Source organism: Callithrix jacchus, chromosome 22, assembly GCF_049354715.1.
Source record: "Callithrix jacchus isolate 240 chromosome 22, calJac240_pri, whole genome shotgun sequence".
In the NCBI taxonomy this organism is placed as follows: domain Eukaryota; kingdom Metazoa; phylum Chordata; class Mammalia; order Primates; family Cebidae; genus Callithrix; species Callithrix jacchus.
The window spans coordinates 43,297,769-43,314,762 of record NC_133523.1 but is presented as its reverse complement, the minus strand read 5'-3'; the positions used below and the strand labels follow the sequence as shown (position 1 = coordinate 43,314,762).

The following is a 16,994-nucleotide window of genomic DNA, read 5'->3' as shown; positions in this document are numbered from 1 at the left end:
CTTTTCCCAAGAAGGGAAAAAAATCTACTAAATATGAGTTCTAATACCCAGGTTAGTTTTGCCTGTTCTTGAATTTCCTTTTTAAAAATTATTCATGAATTTTTTTTTTTTTTTTAAAGACGGGGTTTCACCATGTTGGTCAGGCTGGTCTTGAACTCCCACCCGCCTTGGCCTCCAAAGTGCTTGGATTACAGGCGTGAACTACCACGCCCAGCCCCCAAATTATTTTTTTAAATAAAGATGTGGTCTCTGTAAAAGATCAGCCCAGGCCGGCCCTGGACTCAGCCAGCCATCGGTCTCCCACAGTGCTAGGATCACAAGCGTGAACTCAAATACTCTGTCTCTGTCCTCTTCTCTTTCTGATCTATCTCCCTCTCTCTGGGTCTCTGTCTCCCTGTCACTCTGGGTCTCTGTCCCCCTCTCTCTAGGTCTCTGTTCCTCTCTGAGTCCCCATCCCCTGCTCTCCAGGTCTCTGTCCATCTCTTTCTTGTCCCACCAAACAGCGACCACCATGACCTGCCTGCAGGGGCCTGCACAGTCTGAACCCATGCCTCATCTTCTTTCAGTTCCAACCCTCTTCCCGTGGCTCATTCCCTTCCAGCCACCCTAGCCTCCTTGCTGATGCTGCCACATCAGGCCCACTCCTGCCTCAGGGCCGTTTTACTTACTCTTCTCTCTCTCTGGAATGCTCTCCCTCCAGAACTCTCCATGGCTCCCTCCTTCACTCCATTTACCACCAAGACCTTTCCTGGCCACTCAGTCATCAGAATACTGCCACACAGCTACCCATCTCCCTGTTTCACAGCATCTGTCACTCCATGCCATATTTTAGGTCGCTGTGTCCCTTCTTCCCTACAGAACTGGAGCTCTGAGAGGGCAGGGCTTCCTGTCTGGTGTGTGTGCTGAAGACTCCAGGCTTCTTTTCTTTTTGTTTGAGACAGTCTTGCTCTGTCACCCAGGCTGGAGTACAGTGGCGCCATCTCAGCTCACTACAACCTCCGCCTCCTGGGTTCAAGTGATTCTCCTGCCTTGGCCTCCGGAGTAGCTGGGATTATAGGCATGCGCCACCATGCCTGGCTAATTTTTATATTTTTAGTAGAGACGGGGTTTCACCATTTGGCCAGGCTGGTCTTGAACTCCTGACCTTGTAATCCACCCACCTCAGCCTCCCAAAGTGCTGGGATTACAGGTGTGAGCCACCGCGCCCGGCCCAATTTGTTTTTTGTTTTGTTTTGAGACAGTCTTGCTCTGTCGCCCAGGCTGGAGTGCAGTGGCACAATCTCAGCTCACTGCAACCTCTGCCTCCTGGGTTGAAGTGATTCTCCTGCCTCAGTAGCAGGAGAGCAGCTGGGATTACAGGTGCCCGCCACTGCATCCGGCTAATCTTTTATATTTTTAGTAGAAATGGGGTTTCACTATGTTGACCAGACTGGTCTCAAACTCCTGATCTCATGATCCGCCCGCCTCGGGCTCCCAGAGTGCTGGGATTACAGGTGTGAGCCACCGCACCCAGCCATGTTTTCTTTTTTATACCTAGGAATGCCCTCCAACCCTGCCAGTACCCAGCACGCCTCCTTCAAATGCCTGGTCCCCAACTGTGTGCCTCAGCCCCCAAACCATCTCCGGGGCCCCTCTCCCCTTCACAGAGACAGACAGACACAGACAGACACGAAAGGTCCCGCCGCTGCCTTTTATTGGCTCCTGGCAGAGAGGAGGTGCCCAGGGCCAGGCAGGAGAGGGCAGGGCGTGGAGTTTCTCAGTCTGTTGTGGTGGCTCAGATTGGGAGCCGGAGGGGTTGGTGGAGGTTCTCAGGGGCTGAGCTTGGGGCCAGGGTCCCTGGGTCTGGGCTGGGAGACAGCCAGTCAGAAATACGTGTCACTTATCCTCTGGGATGGTGAGGGCCCCTTCTGGGGCTGGGGGTGTCACGGGGACAGAAGGCCACCCAGGGGGTCCATGAGAGCCCAAAGGCAGGGAACGCCAGGGACTGCATCTGCCTCCTGCGGGGCCTGGACAAGGAGGGGCTGGACCACGGCAGCCCCTGCTAAGGTCACTGCGTGCCCCGCAAGGCTATAGCGGGCACATGGGGCTCACAGCTCGTCATGGTGCCGGGTCAGGTCCTCGCCGTAGTTGGTGGCCTGGCTGCCCACAAACATGTTCCAGTTGCCCAGGATCTCCGCTTTGCTCAGCCGCCCGTCCTGGAGGGAGGGCCACAGCTCAGAGGGGACAACACGCCCTGCTTGCAAAAGCCCTCCCTGCAGCCAAGTGTGTCCCCATGTCCCTGGGACCCTTCTCTCTGGGTCTGTCCCCCTCTCTCTCTCTCTGGGTCTCTGTCCCTCTCTCTCTGGGTCTCTGTCCCCCTCTCTCTCTGGGTCTCTGTCCCTCTCTCTCTGGGTCTCTGTCCACCCCCCGAGTCTCTGTCTTCTCTCTTTTCCTCTGTGTCTGTGTCTCCCTTTTTTTTTTTTTTTTTTTTTTTTGAGGCAAAGTCTCACTTTGTCACCGAGACTGAAGTGTAATGGTGCCATCTCGGCTCACCGCAACCTCCACCTCCCAGGTGCAAGCAATTCTCCTGCCACTGCCTCCCGAATAGCTGGGATTACAGGCATGTGCCACCAGACCTGGCTAATTTTGTATTTTTTATAGAGACAGGATTCTCCCCGTTGGTCAGGCTGGTCTCGGCGACAGGCTGGGCTGCACTCCAGCCTGGGCAACAGAGCAAGACTCCGTCTCAAACAAACAAACAAATAAAAATTCCTTGTTTGCCTTCTCCTTAAGTTTTTTGCCCCCTAGGGGCAGGGACAGTGGCAGGGACCCAGGGAGAACTTGGGGGTCTTGTGTGGGTTCCCCAACATCCCATGTAACAGCAAGCAAAGTGTTCGCTGTGCAGACGCAGCTTCAAGACCAGCCTCCCGACCCCCCACCTATACTCAACACAGTCCCTGAGCCTTGATTCTGTAGAATTCCAGAACTCCCGACCTCAGGTGATCTGCCCGCCTCAGCCTCCCAAAGTGCTAGGATTACAGGTGTGAGCCACCTTGCCCTGACTGTCCCTCTTTTTTTATCCCACCTAACAGGGACACCCAGCTGCAGGCCCAGGTCCCGCTCATTTCTGGGCGCTGTCCTCGCTGCCCACCCGCTCCTCCAGGCCCCGTCACTGCACCTTGTCTGTGTCGCTCTCGTGCAGCAGGTGGTTGGCTTCCACCAGGGGCTGGTCCTGGGCAGGGGGCAGGACCCAGTAGCCCACCTCATTCCCGTCCAGGTGGCCGTCCTTGTTCAGATCCCGGAAGTCCCGGAACTGCTGCCTCTCTGTCTGCACCCACGCCGGCTCCTCCTCCCCGGGCTCGGCTGTGTACAGATCCGCTGGGACCGAGACAGAGAGCGCAAGGTCAGGCGCAGCTCTGGGAGTCTAGTGGAGCTGGGGGCCCATCCCGGCTCTGATACTTCCTGACCCAGGCCCTGGAGCAACTCAGGACCCTCTCCCTCGCCTCAGCTGTCTCCTGTTTCAATGGAATTAGTAACAACACCTGACTTAAAAAAGCAATCATTTGTTACAGGCGAAATTCATTTGATTGGTTGATTGAATGATTGATCAATTTCTTCCTTCTTTCTTTCTTTCTCTCTCTCTCTCCTTTTTTTTTTTAAGACATTTTCACTCTTATTGCCCAGGCTGGAGTGCAGTGGTGAGATCTCCGCTCACTGCAACCTCCACCTCCCAAGTTCAAGTGATTCTTCTGCCTCGGCCTCCCGAGTAGCTGGTACTACAGGTGTGCACCACCATGCTTGGCTAATTTTTGTATTAATAGTAGAGACGGGGTTTCACCATACTGGCCAGGCTGTTCTCAAACTCCTGACCTCATGATCCGCCCGCCTTGGCCTTCCAAACTGCTGGGATTACAAGCCTGAGCCACCACACCGGGCCAAGACCCCATCTCTTAAGAAGAGAAAATTGTTGGCTGGAAATGGTGGCTCATGCCGGTAATCCCAGCACTCTGAGAGGCCAAGATGGGCAGATCACCTGAGGTTGGGAGTTCCAGACCACCCTGGCCAACATGGTGAAATCCCGTCTCCACTAAAAATACAAAAATTAGCTAGGCGTGGTGGTGGGCACCTGTAATCCCAGCTACTCAGGAGGCTGAGGCAGGAGAATCGTTTGAGCCCAAGAGGTGGAGGTTGCAGTGAGCCAAGATCACACCACTGCACTCCAGCCTGGGTGACAGAGCAAGACTCCGCCTCAAACAAACAAACAAATAAGCAAAAATTCCTTGTTTGCCTTCTCCTTAACTAAGTTTTTTGCCCCCTAGGGGCAGGGACAGTGGCAGGGACCCAGGGAGAACTTGGGGGTCTTGTGTGGGTTCCCCCAACATCCCATGTAACAGCAAGCAAAGTGTTCGCCGTGCAGACGCAGCTTCAAGACCAGCCTCCCGACCCCCCACCTATACTCAACACAGTCCCTGAGCCTTGATTCTGTAGATTTCCAGAACCCCAGCAGGGCGCGGTGGCTCATACCTGTAATCCCAGCACTTTGGGAGGCCGAGGCGGGTGGATCACCTGAGGTCGGGAGTTCGAGACCAGCCTGACCAACATGGAGAAACCCCCTCTCTACTAAAAATACAAAATTAGCTGGGTGTGGTGGTGCATGCCTGTAATCCCAGTCACTCCGGAGGCTGAGGCAGAAGAATCACTTGAACCTGGGAGACGGTGGTTGCAGTGAGCAGAGATATTGCGCCACTGCACTCCAGCCTGGGTGACAAGAGCGAAACTCCAAAAAAACTCCAGACCCCCAAGAAGGGACGTTTTCTGTGTTATTATCTGCTGTAGCCTCCACCCTGCTGTAATTTAACTGTAGCCCGTATGCAGTAGGTGCTCAATAAGTGTTTCCTGGGCCTGGCACACAGTAGGTGCTCAATAAATGTTGGGTGGCTGCATGAACTCAAGCAGCGCCCCTGCCCCCATGTCTGAGGGCCATGCTCTCTGATGGGTGATGTACATCTGGCTGCCCCCACCAACCCTGCCCTGCCCGAGTGAGGAGAGGCGCCCCGGGAGGAAACAGGGGCACACTCACCGATGTACTCTTCCACCTGGACATAGCCATCTTTGTTTCTGTCCAGGTCCTCCAGGGTTTCCTGGGAAGGGAGAGGCATTGAGGCCGAGGGCCGATGTCCCTTGCCCCTGGAGAAGACTGGACCCCTGGGGTAAGAGGGTGAGGTTTTCTTGGAAATCTAGCTCCAGTCAGCTGTGGCGGGCAGGCAGTAGAGCAGACTCCACAGGCAGCATGTGGGAAATCTGGGGACTTTCGGGGATGTTACGATGATACAGGCACTACTTACATCCCGGGGGCCAGAGCCCGGGGGCCCCAGTGTCCAGCGATGCACAGGTGTGTCGCACACAAGGAGAGCTGATCTGGGTCCCTAAAAACTTAAGCCCCAGCAAACCCCCTTAAAGGGGAAAAGCTCCTTCACATTTAGCAGATTCACCTCTGCTTGCTTGCTTGCTTTCTCTCTCTTTCTTTCTTTGTTTCTTTTTATTATTGTATTTTATTTTTGAGACAGACTCTCGCTCTGTAACCCAGGCTGGAGTGCAGTGGCATGATCTCGGCTTACTGCAACCTCCACCTCCCGGGTTCAAACGATTCTCCTGCCTCAGCCTCCCCAGTAGCTGGGACTACAGGTGCAAGCCAAGATGCTTGGCTAATTTTTGTATTTTTAGTTGAGACGGGGTTTCTCCATGTTGGCCAGGATGATCTCGATATCTTGACCTTGTGATCCACCCACCTCGGCCTCCCAAGGCCAAGTGCTGGGATTGCAGGTATGAGCCACCTCGCCCCGCCTTTTTATTTTTTTGAGATGGACTCTTACTCTGTCGCCCAGGCTGGAGTGCAAGCACAATCTCGGCTCACTGCAACTGCCTCCTGGGTTCAAGCAATTCTCCTGCCTCAGCCTCCCGAGTAGCTGGGATTAATTACAGGCACCTGTCAAGTGCCCAGCTAACTTTTGTATTTTTTAGTTGAGACGGGGTTTCACTATGTTGCCCAGGCTGGTCTCAAACTCCTGACCTCATGTGATCCACCTGCCTCGGCCTCCCAAAGTGCTGGGATTACAGGTGTGAGCCACTGCGCCCGGCGCCCACCTCTGCTTTATGTGTGAACATGGTGGACTTTGAGGGTTCTTCTGACACCTCTCTTCCTTGTTTTTTATGCCTTTCTTTAGCAAAACAACTTTTGTTCCCCCCTTTAAGTCCAAACTCATTCACTGTAAGACTGCGGGTCTCACGCCCCTAATCCCAGCACTTTGGGGGCTGAAGCAGGAGGGTTGCTGCAGTCCAGGATTTCAAGACTAGCCCGGGCAACATGCTGAGACCCTGTCTCTACACAAAACTTAAAAACTAGCCAGACATGGTGGCTTGTGCCTGGTGGTCCCAGCTTCTCGGGAGGCTGAAGTGAGAGGATCGCTTGAGCCCAGGAGTTTGAGGTTGCAGTGAGCCAAGATCGGGCCACTGCCCTAGAGCCTGGGTGACAGAGTGAGGCCCTGTCTTAAAAGAAAAAAAAAAAAAAAAAAAAAAAAAAGAAAGAAAGAAAGAAAAAAAAGTCTTATTCTATAGAACAAAGCACATTTTGGAGCCAGGCACAGTGGCTCACGCCTGTAATCCCAGCCCTTTGGAAGGCTGAGGTGGGCAGAATGCCTCAGGTCAGGAGTTCAAGACTAACCTGGTCAATATGGTGAAACCCCTTCTCTACTAAAAAAAAAAAAAAAAAAATACAAAATTGCCAGGCGTGGTGGCTCACACTCGTAATCCTAGTACTTTGGGAGGCTGAGGTGGATGGATCACCTGAGGTCAGGGGTTCAAGACCAGCCTAGCCAACGTGGTGAAACCCAATCTCTATAAAAATGCAAAAAAAAAATTAGCCAGGCATGGTGACGCACCTGTAATCCCAGCTACTCAGGAGGCAGAGGCAGAACTGCTTGAACCCAGGAGGGGGAGGTTGCAGTGAGCCGAGATCATGCCACTGCACTCCAGCCTGGGTGACAGAGTGAAACTCTGTCTCAAAAACAAAACAAAACAAAAAACAAAATTAGCCAGGTGTGGTGGTACATGCCTGTAATCCCAGTTCATGGGAGATTGAGGCAGAAGAACTGCTTGAACCTGGGAGATGGACGTTGCAGTGAGCTGAGATTGCACTCCAGCCTGGGTGTCAAGAGCAAAACGCCATCTCAAAAAAGAATAGAAAAGAACAAAGCACATTTTGGCAAAAAAAAAAAAAAATTATGAAGGAATAGGTCAAGCATGGTGGCTCACACCTGTAATTCCAGCATTTTGGGGGGCTGAGGTGGGTGGATCTCGAGGTTAGCAGTTTGAAACCACCTTGGCCATCACGGAGAAAACCCGTCTCTACTAAAACTACAAAAATTAGCCGGGTGTGGTGATGCACACCTGTAGTCCCAGCCACTCAGGAGACTGAGGCAGAGTTGAGGCAGAAGAATTGCTCGAATCTGGGAGGCCACAGTTGCGCTGAGCTGAGATTAGGCCACTGTACTCCAGCCTAGGCAGTAAGAGCGAAACTCTATCTCACAAAAAAGAGAAGAAGATGAGGAACCACGTGGGGGGCTGAGGATTTCCTGGGGCTCCGCCTGGGTTGGGGTTCCTGAGGAACTTCTGGGAATGTGGATGTGCCTGTCTGAGGGAAGGCTGGGGGCCTGGACCCCAAATGCAAGCACAGGGATGGGGAGGCCTGACGAGGAGAGATCAGACCCCAGGCATCTGGGAGTAGAGGTGGGAAAGGTCACCCTCCCCTGACCTGCGTTTGTGGCCTAGGAAGATGCAGGACAGCTGGGTGACTACCTGCCCCCAGGTTGGCGCCGGGAAGTAGGTCCTGGGATGGGAAGCCTGAGTCCCTGGAAGGGTGTGGGGGGCAGGGTCCCCCAGCCGCCACTCACAGCAATCACAATGTCCCGCATGTGAGGGAACTCCTCGGGGTGCAGGAAAGCCGTCAGCTCCTCCCGAGTGGCCATCGAGTCCCCATCCTGATCCGCCACCCGGAAACGCCGCTCGTCCCGAGCCAGCATCTTCTTGTAGGTCTCTGCATCCTCCAAGTCGTGAAATTCTTCACCTGGGGAAGGACAGGTCTCAGTGAGATGAACTTTAAATGAGGAAGCACAGGTTAAAACAAGGACAAAGCAAATCCTACTTGGGGCACAAAGACTTCTGTGGAGTTAATAAGTATATATCAATAGGCTGGGCGCGGCAGCTCACGCCTGTAATCCCAGCACTTTGGGAGGCTGAGGCGGGCAGATCATGAGGTCTAGAGATCGAGACCAGCCTGACCAACATGGTGAAACCCCATCTCTACTAAAAATACAAAAAATTAGCTGGGCATGGTGGTGCGTGCCTGTAGTCCCAGCTACTCAGGAGGCTGAGGCAGGAGAATTGCTTGAACCCAGGAGGCGGAGGTTGCGGTGAGCTGAGATCACGGCATTGCACTCCAGCCTGGGTAACAAAAGTGAAACTCTGTCTCAAAAAAAAAAAAAAAAAGTATGTATCGATATATATATATATATAATTTGTATATATATATTTATTTATTATATAAGTATGTAATGTATAATACATTAGATAACATTATATTATTTTATTTTTCTCCCTCTGTGGCCCAGGCTGGAGTGCGGTGGCATGATCTCAGCTCACTGCAACTTCTGCCTCCTGAGTTCAAGTGATCCACCTGCCTCAGCCTCCCAAGATTCTGGATTACAGGAGTAAGCTATTGCACCTGGGCTATATAACACGATATCCACACAATAAATTAGCTAACTTGTGCGAGATTCTATATGCTAAGCTCTTTATATACGATATTTCATTTAATCGTCACAAAAATCACATACAGTGGGTTTTTCCACTTACTGTACTTTGTTTTTTTGAGAGGGTGTCTCACTCTGTCGCCCAGGCTGGAGTGGAGTGGCGCAATCTCGGCTCACTGCAACCTCCGCCTCTTGGGTTCAAGCAATTCTCCTGCCTCAGCCTCCCAAGTAGCGGGGACTACAGGCATGTGCCACCACGCCCAGCTAATTTTTTGTATTTTCTGTAGAGACAGGGTTTCACTGTGTTAAACCAGGATGGTCTCTATCTCCTGACCTTGTGATCTGCCTGCCTCGGCCTCCCAAAGTGCTGGGATTACAGGCGTGAGCCACCGCACCCGGCCCGTTTATTCTACTTTCTGAATGCAAGAGCTGATTTTCAGAGAGAAGAAATAAGTGATCCAATGGTGGCCTCTGAGATGACAGCAGCCCATTTGGCTCCAGACGGCCGCTGTGATAACAGGGGCTCAGATGGTTTGACAGAGAGGAGGGGAAGGGCATTGTCATCAGAGGCCCATGTGAAGAGGAGTGTGGTGGGTTCAGAAGCATCCATTTGGTGCAGAAAATGCAGAAAAACAAAGCTGCAGGTGGAGACATCCTGGCTGAGGAGTGGGACCGTCTCCTGGGGGGCCAGGGAGAGCCATGAGCCAGGCAGGGGCAAAGTCAGTGCTGGGTGTGACGACCACCCCCTGGAGCCCTGTGGAGGACAGGCTGGACGGGGAGGCTGGTGACAGAGACGGAGAGGAGAGGAGGGAGAGAATAAGGGCTACGTGTGGGGCAGGGAGGCACTGGGGCTGGGCTTGGGACAGAAAGGAGGGATCTGAGAGTCAGGGGCAGGGTAACTGGCTTTGGGGGTCTCAGGATGAGAGGTCACAGAGGTCAGGGGTCAGGATGACTAGGCATTAGTCCCCTAGTCATGGTGTCATAGAGGCGGTGGGTCCCAGAATTAAAAATCCTGAAGGGAACCTGGGTAGCTCAGTTGGTAGAACTTTGGACTTTTAATCTGAGGGTCCAGGGTTCAAGTCCCTGTTTGGGTGTGTTCAGGGGCTTTTAGCACCTAATTCTGACTTCATGTTTGAAAAAAAATCATTTTTGGCCGAGCGCGGTGGCTCAAGCCTGTAATCCCAGCACTTTGGGAGGCGGAGGCGGGTGGATCACGAGGTCAAGAGATCGAGACCATCCTGGTCAACCTGGTGAAACCCTGTCTCTACTAAAAATGCAAAAAAAAAAAAAAAAAAAAATTAGCTGGGCACGGTGGCGCGTGCCTGTAATCCCAGCTACTCAGGAGGCTGAGGCAGGAGAATTGCCTGAACCCAGGAGGCGGAGGTTGCAGTGAGCCGAGATCGCGCCATTGCACTCCAGCCTGGGCAACAAGAGCGAAACTCCGTCTCAAAAAAAAAAAAAAAAAAAAAAAGTCATTTTTAGCATGCAGCTAAATACCAGAAAAACGAACAAATAGGCACAACAAAGAGAAGCCTGAAGTGAGAGGCTGGGGAACTGAGAGCGATGGGGCCGTAAGTGGGTAGAGCCTAGTCAGGGGCCAGGGACTCTGGGTAAATGGATTCAGGGTTCTCAGAACGAGGCGGTCCAGAAGGTCAGGGTCACGGTGTGTGGGGTGCAGGGTCGGGGGCTCGCCGCGTACCGGGCGCGTAGTGGCCATAGGTGGCGTTGCGCAGCTCCTCCCAACCCACACGCCCGTCGCGGTCCGTGTCGTACGTGTCCCAGGCCGCGCTCACCGAGTCCCGTATGTGCCGCTGCTGCGTGTGCGCGATCCACGAGCGAAGCTCGGCCAGCGACACCCAGCCGTCGCCGTCCCCCGCGCGGTCCATGCGGTCCACGATCCTCCTGCGAGCGGGGGCGGGCACTTGTCAGTCCCTGGCCCCGCCCCCAGTCCCCCCCCCCCTCACACGGGGTCCCGCCCCCAGGGCACATCTGGTCTGGGGCTGAAAATGCAGTCCACGGTCCGCGGACGAATGGGGAGGCGCGCGTGTCAATTCGGGACCAAGCCCACCGCAGGACCCCTTCCCTTAGCCTAGAGTCCAACCCCGGGACGAGTCATGCCCTTCCCGAGAACCAGCGGGCCAGCCGGGAGCACTGCAGGGAAGGAACCTACGACGATCAAGGGTCACCCTCTCCGCGCCGGCCCCGCCCTCTGCCTGCACGCGCCGCACCTCTCGCTAGGCTGAGCTGGGGTGGGGACAGGGAGAGCGGCGTCGCACTGCGCCTCTTGCCAGGGAGCCCTATTCCAAGACTGACTCTGGGCCGGGCGCGGAGGCTCACGCCTGTAATCCCAGCACTTTTGGAGGCCAAAGCGGGCGGATCACGAGGTCAGGAGTTTGAGACCAGCCTGACTAAAATAGTGAAACCCCGTCTTTACTAAAAATACAAAAAAAAAAAAAAAAATTAGCTGAACGTGGTGGCAGGCGCCTGTAATCCCAGCTACTTAGGAGGCTGAGGCAGGAGAATCGCTTGAACCTGGGAGGCGGAGGTCGCAGTGAGCCGAGATCGCGCCACTGCACTCCACAGCCACGGCCACACCCCGCCAACTCAGGGCCGACCCCGCCCCATGCCCCGCCCCGCCCCATGCCCCGCCCCCTTACCGGGAATGCGCGTGTCAATTTCAGGCTCCTCTCCCTCCAGCTTTGCCATGTGCCACGCACTGTGGCTTTCCCCCACCTGCTCCTGGCCGAGTCAGGCACTGCCCGAGGACCATCACCCCCAACTGGGTCTCCCTCTACCCCTCTCCATGATCCGCCGGGCTTCAGTGCCCCTCCCCTTGGCTTGTCAAGGCACTTTAGGTTCCATGTCGCCCCTTCTCTTGGGCAACGCCTGTCAGCTCCCTGGCCCCTCTCTCCTCCCTTGGTGGCGCCCTGCCAGGCCCAATCTCTAATTAAAAGAGACCATATGGAGCCCTCCTCCCTGTCACCGTCCTCAGGCTCCCAGGGCCCCCTCCCTAAATTTGAAAATCCGAGACAGCAGAGCCTTCTCCAGCCCTGCTTGAGTCACCATCCCCACTCCCGCACCAGGCGGTCTCTGCTCGGGTCTTTCAGGGGCCGACTCTGTTCCTGGACTCACACCCTTCTCTGAGGTTCCTGCTGCTAAGAGCGTGGGTTTCACAGCCAAACATTTTAGGTCCAAATCTGACCACTTTTTCTTCCTGGCTATGTGACTGCGGGCAAGTGACTTAACCTCTCTGTGCCTGTTACCCCTCTGTAAAATGCAGAGAAAATAATCATACCTACCCCAAAAGGGCGGTTGTGGGGAATAAATGAGTCAGGCTGCGAAAGCATTTAGGACAGGCCGGGTGCAGTGGCTCGTGCCTGTAATCCCAGCACTTTGGGAAGCTGAGATGGGCAGATCACTTGAGATCAGGCGTTTCAGACCAGCCTGGCCAACAAGGTGACACCCGTCTCTACTAAAAATACAAAAATTAGCTGGGTGTGGTGGTGTGCACCTGAAATCCCAGTTACTCGGGAGGCTGAGGCGGGAGAATTCCTTGAATCCGGGTGGCAGAGGTTGCAGTCAGCTGAGATAGTGCCACTGCACTCCAGCCTGGGTAACAAAAGCGAAACTCCGTCTCAAAAAAAAATAAATAAATAAATAAATAATAATAATAATAGGCTGGGGCCAGGCATTGTGGATTGTAATCCACGCGTATAATCCCAGCACTTTGGGAGGCCAAGGCGGGCGGATCACCTGAGGTCAGGAGTTCAAGAGCAGCCTGGCCAACATGGTGAAACCCAGTCTCTTCTAAAAATATAAAAATTAGCTGGGCACAGTGGTGGGTGCCTCTAATCCCAGCTACTAGACATGCTGAGGCAGAAGAATTGCTTAAACCTGGGAGGCGGAGATTGCAGTGAGCCGAGATCGAGCCACTGCGCTCCACCGTGGGTAACAGAGTAAGACCCTGTCTCAAAATAATAATAATAATAATAATAATAATAATAAAGCACTTAGTACAATGCCCGGCGTTGCCATTAGTGCTAAGCTAACTGTGCTAACCTATCACTGCCCTTCCTTCTCCATCCCTCCTTCCCCCATGCCCATCCCAGCACAATCTCCCAGCCAACAGTCCTGGGGCCCACTGCCAGTGTCTCCGCGCTGATCTGGCCGTCACCTTGTCTTGCCTCCCCCTGGACTATTGCAGTCACTTTCTCACTGGGCTCCCTGCTTCTTGTTCCGTACAGTTCCCCACCCTGCAGCCAGCAGGATTCTCTCAAAACCTAAGTCAGCTCACATTCTTCAGTGGCTCTCCTCTCAATCGGAGAAAAGCCTAAATCTTCACTGTGGCCTAAAAGGTTTTGCATTGCATGATCTGACCCCCTTTGCATGCTGTCTCTCTCTCTCTCTGTCTCTTCTTTCTCTTTTTGAGACAAGGTGTGACTCTGTCACTCAGGCTGAAGTGCAGTGGCATGATCTTGGCTCACTGCAGGCCCAAGTGATCCTCCCACCTCAGCCTCCCTAGTATCTGGGACTACAGGTGCATGCCACCATGTAGGGCTAATTTTTGTATTTTTAAATTCTTTTTTTTAGAGACAGGGTCTCACTGTGTTGCCCAGGCTGGTCTTAAACTCCTGGGCTCAAGCGATCCTCCAGCCTTGGCCTCCCAAAGTTCTGGGATTACAGTCATGAACCACCACGCTCAACCCTTTTGCTCCCTCTCTGCCTTCACCTCCCACTGTCTCCCTTTTCTCACTGAGCTCCAGCCACACGGGCCTCAGAACTGTCACTCAGACACTCCAAGCTCACTCCTGCCTCAGGGCCTTTGCACTGAACTGTTCTGTCTGCTTGGATTGCTATCCCTCAGAAACCCACATGGCTCAACGACCAAATACCACCTTTTCATGGAGGCCTTCTCCAGCTTCCCTGTTCAAAATTGCAGCTCCGGCTGGGCGAGGTGGCTCATGCCTATAATTGCAGCACTTTGGGAGGCAGAGGCTGGCAGATCACTTGAGGTCAGGAGTTTGTGACCCGCCTGGCCAACATGGTGAAACCCCATCTCTACTAAAAATACAAAAATTAGCTGGCCATGGGCCAGGTACAGTGGCTCACTCCTGTAATCCTCGCACTTTGAGAGGCTGAGGCGAGATGTCTGCCTGAGCTCAGAAGTTCGAGACCAGCCTGGGCAACACAATGAAACCCTGTCTCAACTAAAAATAAAAACAATTAGCCAGGCGTGGTGGCATGTGCCTGTAGTCCCAGGTACTTGGGAGGCTGAGGCAGAAGAATTGCTTGAACCCCGGAGGCAGAGCTTGCAGTGAGTTGAGATCATGCCACTGCACTCCAGCCCAGGCGACGACAGAGTGAGACTTCATCTCAAAAAAAAAAAAAAAAAAAGAAAGAAAGAAAGAAAAAGAAAAAGAAAATTAGCTGGGTGTCGTGGCATGCACCTGCAATCCTAGCTACAAGGGAGTCTGAGGCAGAAGAATTGCTTGAACCAGGGAGGCAGAGGTTGCACCAAGCCAAGATTGCATCACTGCACTCCTGCCTGGGCAACAGGGCGAGAATTTGTCTCAATAAATGAATAAATCAAATTGCAACTCCCCCACCAATAATCTCTTCCCTCCACACTTTCTGACTCTCTTGCTTTATTTACCTTCATTTGATCCACTTTCTGCTCACTGCCTTCCTGCTGCTTTCCTCACCACAGTGTAAACTTCAGGAGGACAGAGATTTCTGTCTGTTGTCAGCTGTTGTGACTTCCGCACCTTCAGCAGTGCCTGGTACATAGCGGGCACTCAATAAAGCTTTGTGGGCTGAATGAGCAATGGGGGATGCATAGATGAAGGGAGCTCTCCTACCGCCCCTCCCACCCCCCGCCCTCAGGCCCTGACCCTCCCACCCTGACAGAGAGGGTGGACAAGGTTCCATTCTAGCCAGGTCACCCTGAAACTCACAGCTCTGCCACTTTCCTACACTGGCCAGGCTCCTTACATGCCAAACCTCATTTTCCACACCAGTCCCTGCCATTTACAGAGCAGGAGAGGGGAGGGGAGATGTCTGGACAAAGCAATAAGGAGTGCTTAGGGGCAGAATCTAAACCTAGATTTTGCTGCCCTCAAAGGTCTCTTTTTTTTTTTTGAGATGGAGTTTCACTCTTGTTGCCCAGGCTGGAGTGCAATGGCGCAACCTCGGTTCACTGTGACCTCTGCCTCTTGGGTTCAAGCGATTCTCCTGCCTCAGCCTCCCAAATAGCTGGGATTACAGGCATGCGCCACCATGCCCAGCTAATTTTGTATTTTTTTTAGTAGATATGGGGTTTCTCCATATTGGTCAGGCTGATCTCAAACTCCCATCCGCAGGTGATCTGCCCGCCTCTGCCTCCCAAAGTGCTGGGATTACAGGCGAGAGCCACCTCACCTGGCCCTTCAGGCGTAAATTTTAACTTAAATTGTTTTTCCCAGGGAGAGAAGATAGACTTTGATTTCTCATAAAGAACTGACTGCAGTCCCCGCCATTTCTCTGACCCCTGTCAATTCCCCTGCGCCTCCCTCCCAAGCCCCACCTCTGAACACGCCCCACCCCCCCATGTCTCTCCTACCCGAGACGGGCCTGGCTTTCCTCTGGGGTGAGTTGGTCGAATTCCTTGGCCACTTCCCGTCCCAGGAAAGCCTCATGGTCGTACTGGAAGTTCCCGTGGGCGTCATCATGGGGGGCGTCGCTCAGGGGGGCCGCCTGGTGCACCCTCCCCTGGCCATGAGGGCCTGCGTCAGGGGACGGCTTCCCCTGCACCCTGTGCCTCAGTAGCAACAGAAGCAGCAAAAGCGATGGTCGCCACATCATTGGTCCCTGGGGAGTGGCAGAGGTCAGGGGTCAGGGGTGAGGGGTTACAGGGACGAGGACAGGCACGGGGCAGGAGGATGGCAGGGTGGAGGGGTTACCAAGGACAAGACCCGGAGATGGAAGCTGGCTGCAAACTTTTGGGCTCAAGAAGGGCGGGCGATGGGGGAAAGGAGGGCGGGGTGCTCAGAGGGAAAGCCACCTATGAGGAGGACCGAACCTCCTGACAGAGGCTCAGGGGGGTCCCAGGCCTGCGAGGGGGAATTTCAGGGAGAGAGGTGGCCCACATCCCACGCAAAGCGCAGGGCATGGTTGTGGCCAGCAAGAGGTCAGGCAGGCTCCCCGTGATTGCTCCCAGTCCTTACCCTGATCCTCTACCCAAGCCGCCCCAAGCCGCCCTCCCTGGACAGACGCCCCCTACCCGCTCCCTTTACCCCGTTATCCAGCTTCGCTACGCTCTGCACGCTCCGCTTTGCGTTCCCGCAAATATGCCCAATTCAGCCGCTCTCCAGTCAGGCCCCGCCTCTGACAGGGCAGAGCCCCGCCCCCCAACCAATGAGCTTGCACGAACGCCCACGGGGCGGGGCCAGTGAGCGCAGGGAGGGCCGTGGGCGCCCCTCGCCACGTCCACAAAGGAAAGCGCGGCCTGACCCTGGAAGGTGGGTGGGCGACGCCGCAGTGACGCGGCCGGGGAGAACTACAACCCCCGGCAGGCGTCGCGGCACTCTGCCGTCCACCTCCAGCTGCTCTAGCCCCAAAGCCTTCACGGGAAATGTATTTTTCCCTCTTTCCCTTTGTCAGGATGATTTAAGAAAGAGCTGTACGTTCCAACGGTTTCATACCAAAAAAAAAAAAAAAAAAAAAAAAAAGAAAGAAAAGAAAACGAAAAAGAAAAAGAAAAAAAAAGGAAGAGTCGAATCAAGGGGCCAGGGGAAACATCCCATTTCCTCCAAGAGGGAACAGTGTGCTCCTCACTCCTCTTCTGCTCCAAGGATTCAGGTGGTCAGATACTAGCCGATAATTACTCAAAATGCCTGGCACGGCAGTCATCCAGTAAATATGTGTAAAATTTATGAATTGAGAATACATGGCCGGACGAGAGCAGTGGCTCACGCCTGTAATCCCAGCCTTTGGGAGGCCGAGGTGGGTGGATCACGAGGTCAGCAGTTCGAGACCAGCCTGGCCAACATGGTGAAACCCCATCTCTACTAAAAATACAAAAATAAGCCGGGCGTGGTGGCGGGCCCCTGTAATCCCAGCTCCTCGAAAGGCTGAGGCAGGAGAATGGCTTGAACCCACAAGGCAAAGGTTGCAGTGAGCCAAGATTGCACCACTGTACTCCAGCCTGGGGGCCAAGAGGGAGACTTTGTC

General features: G+C 53.9%; 1 protein-coding gene and 1 non-coding gene across 3 annotated transcripts; one reads left to right on the top strand and one right to left on the bottom strand.

Moving 5' to 3' along the window:
- Positions 1–1,676: 1,676 nt before the first annotated feature.
- RCN3 (reticulocalbin 3) lies at positions 1,677–16,113 on the bottom strand. 2 transcript variants are annotated; one of them, XM_008988397.4, is made up of 7 exons: positions 16,058–16,113; positions 15,385–15,632; positions 10,486–10,688; positions 7,929–8,101; positions 5,060–5,120; positions 3,158–3,357; positions 1,677–2,195 (listed from the first exon to the last, which is right to left on the bottom strand). In XM_008988397.4, the coding sequence occupies exons 2-7, from the start codon at positions 15,624–15,626 to the stop codon at positions 2,088–2,090; spliced, it is 987 nt and encodes a 328-aa protein (XP_008986645.3). In that variant the 5' UTR covers positions 15,627–15,632; positions 16,058–16,113; the 3' UTR covers positions 1,677–2,087. The 2 variants fall into 2 exon arrangements, with proteins under 2 accessions (XP_008986645.3, XP_008986646.3); XM_008988398.5 differs by having other exon boundaries at positions 3,242–3,357.
- On the top strand, positions 9,808–9,880 carry TRNAK-UUU (transfer RNA lysine (anticodon UUU)). The gene has a single exon. It is a non-coding gene; the product is annotated as a tRNA-Lys (tRNA).
- Positions 16,114–16,994: the final 881 nt, after the last annotated feature.

Coding starts and splice junctions, on each gene's coding strand:
- RCN3 (XM_008988397.4), bottom strand. CDS start 15,626: ATGATGTGGCGACCATCGCTTTTGCTGCTTCTGTTGCTACTGAGGCAC. Junction 8,102..10,485: donor CTATGGCCACTACGCGCCCG/GTACGCGGCGAG, acceptor GTCCTTCCCCAG/GTGAAGAATTTCACGACTTG. Junction 5,121..7,928: donor TGCGGGACATTGTGATTGCT/GTGAGTGGCGGC, acceptor CTCCCTTCCCAG/GAAACCCTGGAGGACCTGGA.